Source organism: Engystomops pustulosus, chromosome 1 (genome assembly GCF_040894005.1).
Source record: "Engystomops pustulosus chromosome 1, aEngPut4.maternal, whole genome shotgun sequence".
In the NCBI taxonomy this organism is placed as follows: Eukaryota; Metazoa; Chordata; class Amphibia; order Anura; family Leptodactylidae; genus Engystomops; species Engystomops pustulosus.
This window is the reverse complement of record NC_092411.1, coordinates 235,180,914-235,199,464: the sequence shown is the minus strand read 5'-3', so window position 1 is coordinate 235,199,464 and position 18,551 is coordinate 235,180,914. Positions and strand designations below refer to the sequence as shown.

The 18,551-nt window shown below is 44.3% G+C and overlaps 1 protein-coding gene across 2 annotated transcripts in view; it reads right to left on the bottom strand.

Annotated features, from left to right (window-relative positions):
• The window catches only part of SH3D19 (SH3 domain containing 19), a 76,392-nt gene extending 67,663 nt beyond the window's left edge, over positions 1-8,729 (bottom strand). Inside the window, exon 1 of one of the 2 annotated variants that reach the window (XM_072121436.1) lies at positions 8,320-8,729. In XM_072121436.1, the coding sequence (XP_071977537.1) occupies positions 8,320-8,413 (94 nt within the window). In that variant the 5' untranslated portion in view covers positions 8,414-8,729. The remainder of the gene's footprint in view (positions 1-8,319) is intronic. The other variant, XM_072121445.1, reaches the window with a different exon arrangement.
• Between the last annotated feature and the right edge of the window lie 9,822 nt (positions 8,730-18,551).

Sequence of the window (18,551 nt, the reverse complement as noted above, 5' to 3'; positions counted from 1 at the left end):
ATGACACGGGAGGGGTGGTCCGGAAAAGAAGCAGCTTTGAGCGCGGTCCGGCGTTTCTGAGGTTATAGCGCTGCAGTGTCTGCTAGCTTTAACAGAGGGTTCCGTTAAAGCTAGAAGTTTAACACTGCTAAACATGGGTAGTGCTAGGAGCTGCTTATTTTAGTAAGCATCTCCTAGTGCATGTTTTTTGGGTGACAGTTCCCTTTTTAAATAGCCAATTGAGACAAAGTACATTTACATAATTTATTAAATAAAGGGTGCACAACCAAGACTATAGCCAAAGCCCCAGCCCCCCCCCCCCTTCCTGTGCAGACTATGGCTGAAGCCCCACTGCCTCTTCCCCGTCCAGACTGTGGCCAACGCCCTAGACCCCCGCCTGTACAGACTATGGCCATCACCCAAGAATCCTCCTGTCAGGGAGCCACCTGACAATCATAGCCATTGCCAGTTTATTTGGGAGTGTGTGTGTGGGGGGGTGTATTTATTTATTTTTGTTAAAGTATGTCCTGCTGTTATATATAGATCAGAGGTAACAGTGATCTTATGGTAACACATCTTATAGAATCACTGATCTGTATATACAGAAACATGCAGAGAGAAGGCACATTGCATTCTCTCTGCTGCTCCAGTAGTCCAATTGAAGTCACGCACCCCTTCTCTTGTATTTTGGGGCAGCTTTGATAGGGGACTGAAAAGTCACAGTACAAGATCGGGGTGTGACACTGACGGCCCAAACAAGCTGATGGTATTGAGACTGCAACTCACAACTGGAGCGAGAGGGGAAAATAGTCTGATACAGTTTTAGGCTACATTCACACTAACGTATTGGGGACGTATATACGGCCGACGTATATACGGCCGATATACGTCCCCCATACACTTCTATGGGCGCACGGCACACGTGCGGCACCGTACCTTTCCGTACCCGGGAAAAAGATAGGACCTGTCCTATCTTTTCCCGTAATACGGCGCCGTGCGCCATAGGTTGCTATGGAGAGGGGCGGGGGTGAGCTGCGCTCACCTCCTCCTCCTCTCCCCGTACACTGCCGTTGCTTGTAGAAGTGTCACAGACGTTTGTACAGGTCCTATCACTACTTCTGCATCCAGTCATGGCAGGAATGCTGGTGCTATATAAAGATTTATTATTATGAAGGAGCCCCCAGATTGGGCACCTAGGCTCAAATATATAGCAACTATATTTGAAACAGCCTTGGCAAATATTGTGGCAATCTCCATCCAGTAGTGGAATAGTATACAGAGCTGTGCAACATCTCAGGTCATATATATACTGCGCTTTAAGCCACAATAATTGTGAAACATGACATAAATCAGCAGTAAAATGGATTAAAAAAAAAATCTTATCATAATATATTGTTCCCATTCAACCTAGGCCTGGCCAAGATTTTACAGTTGTTTGTAAACTTCTGACAAATTTATAAGGCTAGATTACTGAAATTTCCTGTCTGCCACCAATTTTGTTTTACACCCGCTTGTAAAATGTTTCATTCTATTTTTTTTGCCAGGGGAATCACTATACAGGCAGTCCCCGGGTTACATACACGATAGGGTCCGGAGGTTTGTTCTTAAGTTGAATTTGTATGTAAGTCGAAACTGTATATTTTATAATTGTAGGTCCAGACAAAAAAAATTTGGCCTCAGTGACAATTGGAGTTTAAACATTTTTTGCTGTAATGAGACCAAGGATTATCAATAAAGCTTCATTACAGACACCTTATAGCTGATTATTGTAGTCTGGGACCATAGTAAAGCATTCAGAAAGCTTCACCAGAGGTCAGAGGGGTCTGTCTGTAATTATGGGTTGTCTGTAAGTCGGGTGTCCTTAAGTAGAGGACCGCCTGTATATGAAAAAAGGCTGTAATCTATGTTTAGGGTCTGCAAGGCAAATCTGCATTTTTATTAAGCGTCATTTCTCCTGGATGCCTAGAAACTTGTGATAAAGGTTTACGTACAGGTGTAGAGTTTCACATTTCATATCTTTAGTATCTGCTTGTGGAGTGACTAATACTCATGGGTGTTGTCTCGTGTACATTGCACAACCTGATGTGCTAGACTATCCTCATGCCATTGTTAGAAACCTGGGAGCTAAAGCTGAGGTCCTGACACATGCATCTTCAAAAATTAAAAAAAAAATTCTAAATTATAATGATAAATTCTGTGCAAAGTTCAACGAGATGGAAAACATAGGTTATTTGTATTGGAATCTGTTGTGATATACAATAACAGCATAGAACAGTTATGGTGAACCGTTTAGAGGCCAAGTGTCCCAACTACAGCAAAAAATCCAATTATGTATCACAGAGTAGCTTACTGCCCTGCCACAGCTTTCATATCGGCTTCTTTAGGACACCAATACAGTTGAAAGAAGGAAGGGAATTCTGATTATCATTGTAGATTCCATCCAGGGTTCCCTTGAACAGGAAGAATCACAGGGCAGAATCTCCAAGCCCTGTCCACCCCTCCTTACTCCACCTATAATTCTCAGGAAGCCCAGGAAGTTTTTCTTTAAAATAGCCCTGCACACAGCGCATCCTGAGCTACCGAGGACTGCAGAAGGGGGCCTTGAGTCATTCAACCGGCCTGGCAAACTCTCTACTGGGGTGACAGCTCAGGCCCACAGACATGGCTCTGAGTCCCACCCCTGGCACCATAGTTTCATCACCACTAGGATTTATTAAAATCCCATCCATGTGCCTCAAAAATAAAACTGCAGTGGAATCACTTTTCTACTGGGGGTATAAAATTGCTGCAGCAAAATCATGGCGCAAAGCTGTGGCAGAAACCGATGTTTTTAGAATAAGTTGGGGACATTTGGCAGTGATATATGTAAAAATATATATAACGTGAAAAAAATGTCACTGACCCAAAAATACCAAGTAACCATGTGCTATGCAAATGAAAGTCACAGCCTTCCTTACCAAACAGAAAATGCCACAAAATTTGAAAAAAACTTCTAGGTTTTTATTCTCCTCACTCCATGGTGTATTGTCCTAGTTCATTTTTGTGAGGCTGCACGGGTGTGAAATAGCTGGAAAGCGAGGTGGCAGGAATGGCTTCCAAACTCAATCAGTTGCCAATTTTCAAAATTTGCAACACATAAACACATAAAATAAGGCCCCCTGCACATGACTGTTGTTTTTGGAAGCGTGCTAGTCAATGATTCAGGAAGCCATTGTTTGACATCAGTCGAAATTAGTGAGGCTGTCACTAAGTTATGCTGGCCTAAAAAATAATGGCAGTATAACAGATCTGGTAGGCTTTTTTAAAAATAAATGTAGCCTAGATACCTTACTTGGGAGTATGCTATCAAACTGTCTGATACTGGTAGCTGTGCGCACTCGTCCGCGCTCTGCATAGACTAACTATGCAGAGCCGGCGGCTGTGCGTACTTGGCTCTGAAGCTGGAGCTATTAAGCATGCGCAGTAGCTCCGACTTCGCCGCCATGTACGCGCAGCCGCCGGTTCTGCATAGAGAGTCTATGCAGAGTGCGGACAAGAGTGCGCAGCTACCATAAGCTGCGCACTAAAGATCTCATAGTAGAAGGATCCTCCAAAGAGGCTACTGGGGCATGGAGTAGCCGCGACGTGTAGCTTCAGCTCCGGCTACTCCACGCCCCAGTAGCCTCTTTCAGATATTTGCATATTAGGTGATAAAAGATTTATAAAGTTACATGCCACTCAAGGATTAGCCCTAAAAAGGGTTGCCATGTCATTCATTCGTTGAACCTGCCACCGGATCTACCTTAATAGGTAGATCCGAGATGTTAGGTTTCCTTTACTACACATGACAGGAAGTGGGGAGGGGTGAGGCAGCTGCATGAGTTTGGAGGAGAGAAGACTGACATAGGCTGGAGCTCTGGTAATCTTATTAAATTGTTATCTTTAGACTCCTTCCTTTTAAAATCAACTTTTAAAATTATGCCAATGAGCCTGAAGGTCTTACTGGGGTTGTTGCCAGAGCCCCTCCGTGCTGTAACTGTACAGGATGTTACACTAAAGCAGGAGCAAGTAGAATGTATAGAATGAGAACCGGGTGGCACTACTCAATGTACACCAGGTTATAGAGTGTGGGTCTGTATATCTTGAATTAGTCTCTATCAGAAGCTTGATATAGGATGACGATGTTCATGGAAAACGAAGCTTAAATAGGAGCGCTGTGGTGCTCTGGATTCCTAGCGCAAGAATGTGATACAGTGAAAAATAAGAATTGGAATGGCACTCACCGCATGAAACTCCTTCCAGAGAAATTTTATTTGTGAATACTCACATGAAGACAAAAACGTGGTTTTACATGTAGAGGGATAGGGAGGACGCAGGGACTCAAAACATTGCAGGAAGGACAGCTGTTTCGCGCTCTAGGCGCTTCATCTGGCTTGTCTGCTCACTGAGCAGACAAGCCAGATGAAGCGCCTAGAGCGCGAAACAGCTGTCCTTCCTGCAATGTTTTGAGTCCCTGCGTCCTCCCTATCCCTCTACATGTAAAACCACGTTTTTGTCTTCATGTGAGTATTCACAAATAAAATTTCTCTGGAAGGAGTTTCATGCGGTGAGTGCCATTCCAATTCTTATTTTTCACTAAAGCAGGAGCACTTCTCCGGCCCTCTGCCCGATGTAATCTCACTGCAGGAGAAGAGGTTGAGGGAGCATAAGGGGAAAACCGTGTAACAGCCTGTGAAGCCAGAGAATGAAAGGTCTCTGGTAATGCCCACCAAAGCCCTTCGGATTTATTAGCATAAATTTTAAAGTTGATTAGAAGGAGGCCATGATGGATTTTGAGGGTAGGTTTCTTTTAAAGTTGCACGGTATGACAATGCTCTGATCATTAATGGTGTTCACCCTTGTCCTAAATCCTTAGATCAGAGACATAATATTCGGCCGATACTGTATTGATCAAATTGTTCGGTCCATTTCCTCACGACTTTGTTTCCAAAATGTTCACCGACTCTACAACTCCAAATACACATCCCTGGCACAGGGGGCATGTACACTTGTGCAGGGGCACAGACAGATGGACTAATAGTGTATAAATGGCGTTCTTTATTAAAGTATGCTCTTTATTTGCCACAATGCATTTGGAGAGTGCCTTAACACTGTTGGTCCATCTACCTCTGCACTTTTAATTACCCCTCATAACACAAGTTGTAATAAGTAAGAAAAACAACCTCTGAAGTAATTGATCCATAGTAAATTATTACCAAATAGACCAGTTAAAATATGCCAGAGGACCTTGAAGACAGCATAAGATAAGAGATTACTGTTGTAAATGTCATGTTTTTACCAGACTCACGGTACAAAATTATGTAGCTGCGTATTCTAGTTTTTTGGTCAAATACAAAAGAATACAATAGACTAAATGCAAGGGTTAACACCATGGGGATGCCTACAAAAATCACAACAGGTAACAGGTTTAAAAGTAATTTATGGTCCATTTTTGCGGATCATGTGTCATCATTGTGTAATCACTTTCTCAGCGGTATGTCCGCAAAAAAAAACAATGTTTGTCATTTATCCACCAAAAAACAAAACAAAAAAAAAACAATGGCTGGAATTTTTTATGTCACTAGGAATGTGGCGAATATGGACCACATGAAAACCGTGTGGCATCGGTATTTCTCATGTTCCCACAGGCCACAAACATGGACAGGAATAGAACCTGCAATCAGTTTTCTACATCCTCCACATAACTGATACAAAAGGTGTTTTCATGAAAAGTGGAGGTGCAAAGTTTGTCCAACATTTTTGGATGCAGTATTCTGCTACATAAATTTGGCCTAACCTTCTGTGTGGTTGGCTATACTCTCAGGTCTTACAGATCTAGAGATATCATTTTTTTGTTGGCTAAGACAACATGACAAAGGTCTTCAACAGCATAACCCATGAGGTTCACTAGATCACTGATCCTAGGCTCACATCTTGTATGTCAGGAAAGCGCTCAACATCCACGATAAACATGTCCATAGACATCTTATGTAACAAAGAGGACCTTTTTATCCTTTTAAAAAGGTAAATAGAGGAATAAGATTGATGGAGGCCATAATACCCAATGAAAGAAAAAAGCCATTGTATAGCAACCATCACCAGCCTTCAGGGTACTTCAGTGTCCACATATAGACATACAATATAGTACCTTACTATTCTACCACTTTTAGAAAAGCACTGTGCACACTTTTTTTTTAGAATTTTTGTCTCAATGGAAAAGGATGCACAAGATACACAAACTCACATAGTGGGGCACATTGGGGCAGATTTATCAAGCAGTCTGAAAGTCAGAATATTTCCAGTTGCCCATGGCAACCAATCACAGCTCAGCTTTCATTTCACCAGTGCTCATGAATATTTTATAGGGGAGCTGTGATTGGTGGCCATGGGCAATTGGAAATATTCTGACTTTCAGACACTTGATAAATCTGCCCCATTTACTTACCCGTTCCTGTTACGATCCAGCGGTGCGTTCACAGTCGAGGATTCGGGTCTTCTGGCGATTCACTAAGGTAGTGTGCCCAATGTCCACTAGGTGTCGCTGCTGCGCTGAAGTCCGCTGGAGTTTACCATCCATTGCTGGGTGCAGGTAAGCGCGTGTCAAGCAACACTTTTTAAAAAAAAATACAGAGGTTTTTCCGAATCCGTTTGGTTTTCTGGCGGCCACGCCCCGATTTCCGCTGCGAGCATGCCAGCGCCGATGCGCCACAATCCGATTGCGTGCCCCAAAACCCAGGGGCAATTCAGGGGAAAACGGCGCAAATCGGAAAAATACGGGAAACCCAGCGTAAAAAAGGCTATTCGGGCCCTAAGTAAATGACCCCCAGTGTGTCTGCTGCAGTGTCCGGCCCAAATGCTCAGAAACTGGAACTAAACTCAGCACATCAGTTCAGTTCTGGTTCCTGAGAATTCAGGCCAGACATTGTAGGGCCAGACAAATTGGACCCATTAAACTTCAATGTGGGCAAGAGGCCTTACAATCCATGTATTATCGTATGTTTTAAAGAAAAAAAGTTTTAAAGAACGGAACAATCCAGACATCGTAGTCCATAAGGGTCAGATGATATTTTACAGGTGCGTGTACCATTATTATATTAGTTATTTCACAAGTCATGCTCATTATGAGGATATGACCTGTGTATACAATTACACAATGTATGGCTGAAACATTCAGTACATACTATTTTTTACCCAAGTTACAATCTGTATTTGGAAGAAACCATTCAACAAAAGTTGTTCAAGCAGAACTTCATGAATTGGGTTACCATGGAGAGCAGCCATACACAAACCAGGACTTTCCCTATTTTCCTTTGTATGATCAATTTACACTTAGTTTTTCAACAGATCTCCATACTTTATACCAAAGTTAGGACTAGTTTGCATATAAATGATGTGTCTTCCTTAATGGCATATTCTAGAATCAGCAATTAAATGTTGGTATTGTTTTATTATTAGAGAAAAGTATTTTACAATAAACGAACAGTAAAAATGTTAGTATTTAATACCAGGGGATAAATATCTGTTCTGGTCATATTAAGCCCACAGAGGAGCAGAAGACATAGCAATGATAGCTGTATTGTACCCAGCGATGTACCTGCGTGATCAAGGGTTCCTATTACATTACAGAAAGCAGAGTTCTTAATATTAATAGTAACTGGTACCAACACTGATTGTCTCCCACTGTTTCCTCCTTGTTAATATATAAAAATTATATATACAATATGATAATAAGACTATAACTTGACAGTTTTAAGTTGATCACACATCCTTTCTAAATTTCTGATCATTTTGTATCACTATACATAAAGTTTGCCGCTCTATTGTCAGGGAGACCTTCCATACAAAATGAATGAGATGAATTTGCAACATCTTGACAGAAGACAAGAACATAACATTAACAATAGAAAAATAATACAATCTACATTTGCATCAATATGCAAGAGATGGGACAGAAGAGCACCAGAAATATTGATTTCCTATTACCAATGTTCTTCATTCATTTATACCCCCTTACTTATAGCGGTAACATATTCTGCAGCGTTGTACATACTGTATTCATGTGTAATCTAATGTAGAGGCCTGCTATAACAACGCTATCATGTCCCCAGGCCTTGGGCACCTCTGGAGCTCTGGTTACTTTGTTTCGCAGCCGGATAAACACAATTCATATCATGATATTGTCTTGGTGACTATTCAGGCAATGGCTGCAGCGAGGTATCAGCTTATGTCACCGTATGTTCTGGATCATCCATCACCATTAAGAATATAATCCCCCCAGCGCCTGGCATGGAGATAATCAGCACTGGTGCCCATGTCACCCACCTGCAGCCTGGTTGAGGTTGGACCTCCTGTGTCTCCTGTTGCCAGCACTGTCCCTCAGCTCCTCCTCCTCTTCCTCCAGCCAGGCTTCAGCCATCAGCAGACAGCACAGGGTAACAGCATTGGAGGCTCACAAAATCAGCAGGAACCTCCACTATTCCAGATGAGGCCGAGCTGTGTGCGGCTGCTCCCTACACAATGCCCATCCATTCAGTGCCCCTGACCCACCCGATGCCACATGCACGCCAGGCCCCTGCACACAAACTTTGCCCTGTGTGCACATGCATGCAGCAGCCCCGGTGCCAGCGCTGCCACTGCCCAGATGCTGCCGCCGCTGCTGCTGCTGCCCTCCTTCTTCCCTCCTTCCTTGCACTTTCTAAATATTCCGGTGTCAACAGGAAATTGTTCTCTCGGTCTCCCTGTGATAGTAAAACAAAAGGGAGAGGAGGAGGGGGAGGAGGAGGAGGAGGAGGAGGTACCTGCTGCAGGGGCATAATACTGACAGCAATGACAGCTCCTGCCTGACAATAACACCCGGCATGTCCTCAGCCCTGCAGGACCTGTGCATGAGGGGTGATAATACTGTATACACTGCACCAGGAATGTCCTCAGCCCTGCAGGACCTGTGCATGAGGGGTGATAATACTGTATACACTGCACCAGGAATGTCCTCAGCCCTGCAGGACCTGTGCATGAGGGTGATACTACTGTATACACTGTGCATGAGGGTGATAATACTGTATACACTGCACCAGGAATGTCCTCAGCCCTGCAGGACCTGTGCATGAGGGGTGATAATACTCCATACACTGCACCAGGAATGTCCTCAGCCCTGCAGGACCTGTGCATGAGGGGTGATAATACTCTATACACTGCACCAGGAATGTCCTCAGCCCTGCAGGACCTGTACATGAGGGTGATAATACTGTATACACTGCACCAGGAATGTCCTCAGCCCTGCAGGACCTGTGCATGAGGGGTGATAATACTCTACACACTGCACTAGGAATGTCCTCAGCCCTGCAGGACCTGTGCATGAGGGGTGATAATACTGTATACACTGCACCAGGAATGTCCTCAGCCCTGCAGGACCTGTGCATGAGGGGTGATAATACTCTATACACTGCACCAGGAATGTCCTCAGCCCTGCAGGACCTGTGCATGAGGGTGATAATACTCCATACAATGCACCAGGAATGTCCTCAGCCCTGCAGGACCTGTGCATGAGGGGTGATAATACTGTATACACTGCACCAGGAATGTCCTCAGCCCTGCAGGACCTGTACATGAGGGGTGATAATACTCTATACACTGCACCAGGAATGTCCTCAGCCCTGCAGGACCTGTGCCTGAGGGGTGGTAATACTCTATACACTGCACCAGGAATGTCCTCAGCCCTGCAGGACCTGTGCATGACGGGTGATAATACTCTATACACTGCACCAGGAATGTCCTCAGCCCTGCAGGACCTGTGCATGAGGGGAGATAATACTCTATACACTGCACCAGGAATGTCCTCAGCCCTGCAGGACCTGTGCATGAGGGGTGATAATACTCTATACACTGCACCAGGAATGTCCTCAGCCCTGCAGGACCTGTGCATGAGGGGTGATAATACTGTATACACTGCACCAGGAATGTCCTCAGCCCTGCAGGACCTGTGCATGAGGGGTGATAATACTCTATACACTGCACCAGGAATGTCCTCAGCCCTGCAGGACCTGTGCATGAGGGGTGATAATACTCTATACACTGCACCAGGAATGTCCTCAGCCCTGCAGGACCTGTACATGAGGGGTGATAATACTCTACACACTGCACTAGGAATGTCCTCAGCCCTGCAGGACCTGTACATGAGGGGTGATAATACTGTATACACTGCACCAGGAATGTCCTCAGCCCTGCAGGACCTGTGCATGAGGGTGATAATACTCTACACACTGCACTAGGAATGTCCTCAGCCCTGCAGGACCTGTGCATGAGGGGTGATAATACTCTATACACTGCACAAGGAATGTCCTCAGCCCTGCAGGACCTGTGCATGAGGGTGATAATACTCCGTACACTGCACCAGGAATGTCCTCAGCCCTGCAGGACATGTGCATGAGGGGTGATAATACTGTATACACTGCACCAGGAATGTCCTCAGCCCTGCAGGACCTGTACATGAGGGGTGATAATACTCTATACACTGCACCAGGAATGTCCTCAGCCCTGCAGGACCTGTGCATGAGGGTGATAATACTCTATACACTGCACCAGGAATGTCCTCAGCCCTGCAGGACCTGTGCATGAGGGTGATAATACTCTATACACTGCACCAGGAATGTCCTCAGCCCTGCAGGACCTGTGCATGAGGGGTGATAATACTCTATACACTGCACAAGGAATATCCTCAGCCGTGCAGGACCTGTGCATGAGGGGTGATAATACTCTATACACTGCACCAGGAATGTCCTCAGCCCTGCAGGACCTGTGCATGAGGGGTGATAATACTGTATACACTGCACCAGGAATGTCCTCAGCCCTGCAGGACCTGTGCATGAGGGGTGATAATACTCTATACACTGCACAAGGAATGTCCTCAGCCCTGCAGGACCTGTGCATGAGGGGTGAGAATACTCTATACACTGCACCAGGAATGTCCTCAGCCCTGCAGGACCTGTGCATGAGGGTGATAATACTCTATACATTGGACCAGGAATGTCCTCAGCCCTGCAGGACCTGTGCATGAGGGGTGATAATACTCTATACACTGCACCAGGAATGTCCTCAGCCCTGCAGGACCTGTACATGAGGGTGATAATACTGTATACACTGCACCAGGAATGTCCTCAGCCCTGCAGGACCTGTGCATGAGGGGTGATAATACTCTATACACTGCACCAGGAATGTCCTCAGCCCTGCAGGACCTGTGCATGAGGGGTGATAATACTGTATACACTGCACCAGGAATGTCCTCAGCCCTGCAGGACCTGAGCATGAGGGGTGATAATACTGTATACACTGCACCAGGAATGTCCTCAGCCCTGCAGGACCTGTGCATGAGGGGGTGATAATACTCTATACACTGCACCAGGAATGTCCTCAGCCCTGCAGGACCTTTGCATGAGGGTGATAATACTCTATACACTGCACCAGGAATGTCCTCAGCCCTGCAGGACTTGTGCATGAGGGGTGATAATACTCTATACACGGCACCAGGAATGTCCTCAGCCCTGCAGGACCTGTGCATGAGGGGGTGATAATACTCTATACACTGCACCAGGAATGTCCTCAGCCCTGCAGGACCTGTGCATGAGGGTGATAATACTCTATACACTGCACCAGGAATGTCCTCAGCCCTGCAGGACCTGTGCATGAGGGGTGATAATACTCTATACACTGCACCAGGAATGTCCTCAGCCCTGCAGGACCTGTACATGAGGGGTGATAATACTCTATACACTGCACCAGGAATGTCCTCAGCCCTGCAGGACCTGTGCATGAGGGGTGATAATACTCCATACACTGCACCAGGAATGTCCTCAGCCCTGCAGGACCTGTGCCTGAGGGGTGATAATACTCTTTACACTGCACCAGGAATGTTCTCAGCCCTACAGGACCTGTACATGAGGGGTGATAATACTCTATACACTGCACCAGGAATGTCCTCAGCCCTGCAGGACCTGTGCATGAAAGGTGATAATACTGTATACACTGCACCAGGAATGTCCTCAGCCCTGCAGGACCTGTACATGAGGGGTGATAATACTCTATACACTGCACCAGGAATGTTCTCAGCCCTACAGGACCTGTACATGAGGGGTGATAATACTCTATACCAGTGGTGGCGAACCTATGGCACGGGTGCCAGAAGTGGCACTCAGAGCCCCTTCTGTGGGCACTCAGGCCATCACCCCAGGACAGAGTTCACCAAACAGGACCAATATATCAAATCTTCCAGATGCTGCTCTTAGCGTTTATTTACATTGACACTACATTGACTGTTGGAACTGCTTGAAAAGTAAGAAGGTGTTCATAGGACTGCATTATCTTTGTAGGTCATCCTGCTACATCCACCATTCTTCCTGTACAGAGAGACCCTGGAGAGAAGCTACAATAATAGTCTGAGCCCACCTTCCTTCAACTGTATTGTTGGCCCCGGGCGGTTGATACAATTAAAATAAGTGGAAGAACAGGTAACAGTAAGTTACTGCTTAAAATGCCACGTTGGCACTTCATGGTAAATAAGTGGATTTTGGTTGTAGTTTGGGCACTCAGTCTCTATAAGGTTCGCCATCACTGCTCTATACACTGCACCAGGAATGTCCTCAGTCCTGCAGGACTTGTGCATGAGGGGTGATAATACTCTACACACTGCACTAGGAATGTCCTCAGCCCTGCAGGACCTGTACATGAGGGGTGATAATTCTATATACACTGCACCAGGAATGTCCTCAGCCCTTCAGGACCTGTGCATGAGGGGTGATAATACTGTATACACTGCACCAGGAATGTCCTCAGCCCTGCAGGACCTGTACATGAGGATGATAATACTGTATACACTGCACCAGGAATGTCCTCAGCCCTGCAGGACCTGTGCATGAGGGGTGATAATACTCCATACACTGCACAAGGAATGTCCTCAGCCCTGCAGGACCTGTGCATGAGGGGTGATAATACTCTATACACTGCACCAGGAATGTCCTCAGCCCTGCAGGACCTGTGCATGAGGGGTGATAATACTCTATACACTGCACCAGGAATGTCCTCAGCCCTGCAGGACCTGTGCATGAGGGTGATAATACTCCATACAATGCACCAGGAATGTCCTCAGCCCTACAGGACCTGTGCATGAGGGTGATAATACTCCATACACTGCACAAGGAATGTCCTCAGCCCTGCAGGACCTGTGCATGAGGGGTGATAATACTGTATACACTGCACAAGGAATGTCCTCAGCCCTGCAGGACCTGTGCATGAGGGGTGATAATACTCTATACACTGCACCAGGAATGTCCTCAGCCCTGCAGGACCTGTGCATGAGGGGTGATAATACTCTATACACTGCACCAGGAATGTCCTCAGCCCTGCAGGACCTGTGCATGAGGGGTGATAATACTCTATACACCGCACCAGGAATGTCCTCAGCCCTGCAGGACCTGTACATGAGGTTGATAATACTGTATACACTGCACCAGGAATGTCCTCAGCCCTGCAGGACCTGTGCATGAGGGGTGATAGTACTCTATACACTGCACCAGGAATGTCCTCAGCCCTGCAGGACCTGTACATGAGGGTGATAATACTGTATACACTGCACCAGGAATGTCCTCAGCCCTGCAGGATCTGTGCATGAGGGTGATAATACTGTATACACTGCCCCCTCAGTATATAGATAGTCCCAGTGCATGCCCCCTCAGTGTATAGACAGCCCAAGCACATACCCCCTCAGCACATAGATAGCCTCAGAAGATGCCCCCGCAGTACATAGATAGCACCAGCATGTGGCCCCTTAGTACATAAATAGCACAAGCTTATGCCCCCTCAGTATATAGATAGTCCCTGCACATGTCCCCTCAGTATATAGATACTGCACCCCCTGCAACCTCTACTGCGCTCCCTTGTCCCTCTTCTTTCCCGGAGCATCAATGTATGCGGCTTCTTCCTCTCTATGACCCAGACGCCATCGCTTTGGGTCTCAAAAAGGGGTGCAGGCAGCACTTCCAATAATCAGCGCTGTTTGTGCCTCAAAGACGCACACAGACCTGATCACTATTGAGGGCTCGAATGGTGCTAGGGGGCTGTGGGTACTCTGACTCCTGCGGTTCTCCCCCTTTGATTGCAAAACAGGGGAACGCCATGTACACAGTACCATGCAGGGAGCCATGGAAGCGGTTAAAGAATTGATTGTGCAGTCTCTTCAAATAACGGCCATGGGCATTTATCCATTCTAAAGTATTGCATTTAGTGCAGCTTTTTCAAAAAACAGACTACAGTATACATAGTTCACTGTCGTGTGTACCTGGCCTAAGGTGTATGAAATACAATAGTAAGATTACAAACATATGTTTATATGCAGCAATTTTTGCGACAGACCATTTCATGTTATGGAGTTTGCAAAAATTCAGATATATGGAACTTACATGAGTGTAAATGATATTGCAACCCTATACTGTTAAAATGGCAAAGCTGTTTGTATGTATTTTATAATGCACTAAATGAAAATAAATAAAAAAGTTTTTCAGTTAAAAAAAAAAAATTCAGATATATGGTGCAGAAAGAATCCTATTCATACATTGCATGGGATTCTAACAAATCTACCACATGTGAATATAACCTAGCCTCCAGCTAACCTCTGTCTTGCTTCCATCTCCAACTTGACCATAGTATCTGGCCCCCAGCCAAACCCTCATCTGCACCATACAAACACAAGTGTTTTACTGGATGGACACAACATTCCTGTAGACATCCTTAGGAATTATATACAAATCCTTCCCAAAACAATGGAGTTAGAAAGCTGTATTGGGTTGGTGACGTTGATGAGCTGCTGGCTTATATTATGTACCTCTGTTATATCAGTACAGTTACCCCACAGCTTCATAATGGACAGGTACAGCCAATCTGTCATGTGTAATACCTCCATGGACTAATGGAATAGGAACAAACCGGACAAACAAATGACACCATGTTCATTCCTTTTCAGTTCTCACACAGAAGCATTTCACACACTTCAGCTGCTGCAGAACCTCATAATGCTATTGTGCAAATTCAAATGTCACTGCACACAGTCTGCTGGTAATGAGGCCCCGCCCAGATTACATCACACCAGCCTTCTCCAGTGACATCACAATAGTGATGACATCACAGTACCCTGTCTATTCTATGTAAGGGGTGAACTGTGCTGGAAACAGCTGAGGGTTTTGAAGAAGGAGAAGAGTATGGATGTGAAAATTGTGTTTTGGATATTACTGACTTTTGCTTTATCCGCTGTGCAGGGGAGGGTCACCGGAAGACCAGAAGGTAATGGATATCTATAAGAAGCATCAGTGGAACTATACAGGCGTTGCTTATCTCTTCCTGTATTTGGTAGGAGATCTGTAGCGGGATGGGGATAGGCTTGAGCGTATAGGATAGGTGATCTGCCAGTGCGGGGGCTTCTGTCACCTCCTTGTTGGCTAACAATGTCTGTATTTGCATAATGTAAAGCCTCACTATTGTTTAATTTCTATTTCTGACAGTGACCGCCACCATCTCCACCCCACAGGTGGCTTCCCCCGAGGACAGGAGTGAGTATTCATTATCATATATTCGGTGTGTATCTGGTTGGGTAACATTGTAAGTGGTCTCCAACTCCCAACATTCCATAATAGAATGTTCTATCACCATGGCAACCATTACTATCCATAATGTTAGATAATACATCTGAATAGTCTATAGGAAACATGACATCTAATTCCCCGTCCTGTTTAGTTTTAGTCCTGAGATATGCGGTGCTTGTGCCATCTTGTGCCATCCTGCTGGCAGCACTTGGCCTCTACATCTACAAGAGGTACGTTTCGGCATCTTCTACATAATATAAGCAATAAACCAGTAATGTAAAGTAATGATAATAAAGTGTAATGGGGACAGTTTTTTTTAATATCTGGGCTACAGATGGTGTTGTGACTTCTGGAGGTCATTATAAAGGGACATGATCTTCCTGTCTTATATGTGTATGGTGGTGGTGGGTTCTTACTTCCCCATACAACCTTGGGGGGACCATATGGCTTTATCTAAACACTTTATTTCTTAATTCCAGCTACAAAAATAATAGTCGAACTAGGACCGTGCGAGATCTGGTGGAAGTGATTGTGGACACCACAGGTAACTATTCAATAACAACTAAACATACCCAAAAATATGCAGTACCACCAGAGCTTCCACCAACAGCCCCTGAGCAACAATACAAAAACAACCCTCCGAGCAGTAGTGTAGTCCTCTTATAAGACAAAAGTCCCTATGGGAATAGGTGAGACCCTTGCCTCAACACCCACCTGCAAACCACAGATGCCAACTTCATATAAAGCTACCACATACCATATGGAAAGAACTGCCTGTATGGTGAGGTTTTCAAAATAGATAGCACATGTGTATTATCATCGAGAATCACTCACTATAAGTTACCACAAAGGCCTATTAAAGTCAAGTAAATATGGTGCCTCCAGAAAGTTATATATAGTCACACAAAGGAAATAACATTAAAGAATGCAGACTGATTTAGAATAAGGCACCCATATAATATGTGATTCCCTCTTTAGGCGGTCAGGGACTACTCGGTCAATCATTGATGGATGACTCTGACAGTGAGGAGGAGTTAATATATTAGAGCCAATGAAGATCTGGGAGGAAGAATGTCTTCAGTAGGTATGTCAGCCATGAGAACAATCATAGGCTAAATTTGAGGTTTACAAATATTTGATAATAGAGAACTTCCTGTTGTGTTGAGAGTGGAAAATGTTTCTCCTGTGAACTATTATCTTTTCATTGAATTTCATGTGTATTCTGATGTTTAGGCTGGGAAAGGTTGTCAGAGGCATCTGTCTGCAAAGTGCCATAAGATGGGCCCCTCAGGTCTTATGGCGTCCTTAGAGAAACATCACTGAGGGATGGATGACACCATAATATTTACAACAGAAGATGAGACCTATAAGATTCAGATGGTTTACTGTTAAATGAATTGAAAACACCAACCAAAGACAAGGATTTACAAGGAGTTTCTCCATTGAAGTAAGTTGTATGGGGCTGATGGAAATTAAAGGGGTATTCTAATCTGGTCATTTACATTCAGTTTCATTAATCTGCCATATATAAACATTTCTTCAATTGGATGTTATTAAAAAAATGTTCCTGTGTGAAGATAATTTCTCATAAATGTAGACAAGTTGTCCCTTAGAAACGAGATAGCTTCCTCAGTTACGACCAACCCGCACTACCAAGCCCTGTCTGACCTGCTGATTCAGGATTCATTACTACAGGACGGCTGTGGGACTAGCAGTAAATTCCAGACATTTCATATACAAAAACCGTTTGTTGCTTTGTGCAATCCCTCCAGCAGAGGTGGCCGTATCCAGGGACATAGTCTTGTTTCTAATGGACCATATTACTACATTTATGAGAAATTATCTTCACACAGGAACATTTTTTTTATAACATCTAATTGAAGAAAAGTTTATGTATGGCAGATTAATGAAACTGAATGTGAATGCACAGATGAGAATACCCCTTTAATGGCTTATGTAGAAAAGAGCTGGATATGGATAATAGGGTCCATTACCAATCCAACAACTCATACCGTAATATCCTTCAATGCTCACTATTGACTATTAGACATATATGGAGGGTCAACCACCAAAGTTCCCAAAGCTGTGTAGAGACTAAAGTCCTAATGGATTTACATATAACAAGGTGCAGAAGATTTTTGCTAACAGATATTTTATGCTTCTCCAGGAAGCTCCAGTGTTTCCCTAAAGAAACTTTGTCTTCTTCAGCATATATCAGGATCTAAAGAATGAAGAATGAGGTTTCATAAACAGAATCATAAACTACCAATGTATTACCATAGAAAAAGTAAAAATGGAGGCATGGTCATGGATGAGATTGAATAATATCTCTTGAACTAGTTGTTCAATTAACAGCCAGTTCAGAGAGGTTGGACTCCGATCTGGATCCCTACCATAATGGTGCAGAAAAGCATGAAAACCTATCTTCAGGAACACATGTATTGGTCTTACGGGTCTCAATCCCAGCAGTTGTCTTTTTGCGCTTACTTAGGTGCTCTTTATTCCAGTACTGGTGCACTTTACCAGCACTCTAGGATATGCCCGGGACTAAACTGATTTATTAGTATTCTGCAGTTTGAGACGTATTGAGACGCATTTTTGTGACTTCACTATGTATGCATTTCATTATAATTGTATTAATATTTATATTGATTTTGTACCTATTGCAGATTAATGAATTGTTACATGAATGAATTTTAGCTTTAAATAAATATGAATGGATCACAAGTACGAGTGCACAGCGACTTATTTCTACAATCTTCATGTTTCCGTCTCTTGCTGTCTTTTTGAACATGCATTGATTTTTTTTTTTAATACACGAAAAATCTATAAAATATATATTTTTACATGAACTTTTTTGTATTGTATTGACTTTTCACACATAGGTAGGACTTGACGTAGAAATAAAACCCTGCGCATGAGCGCCAGCGT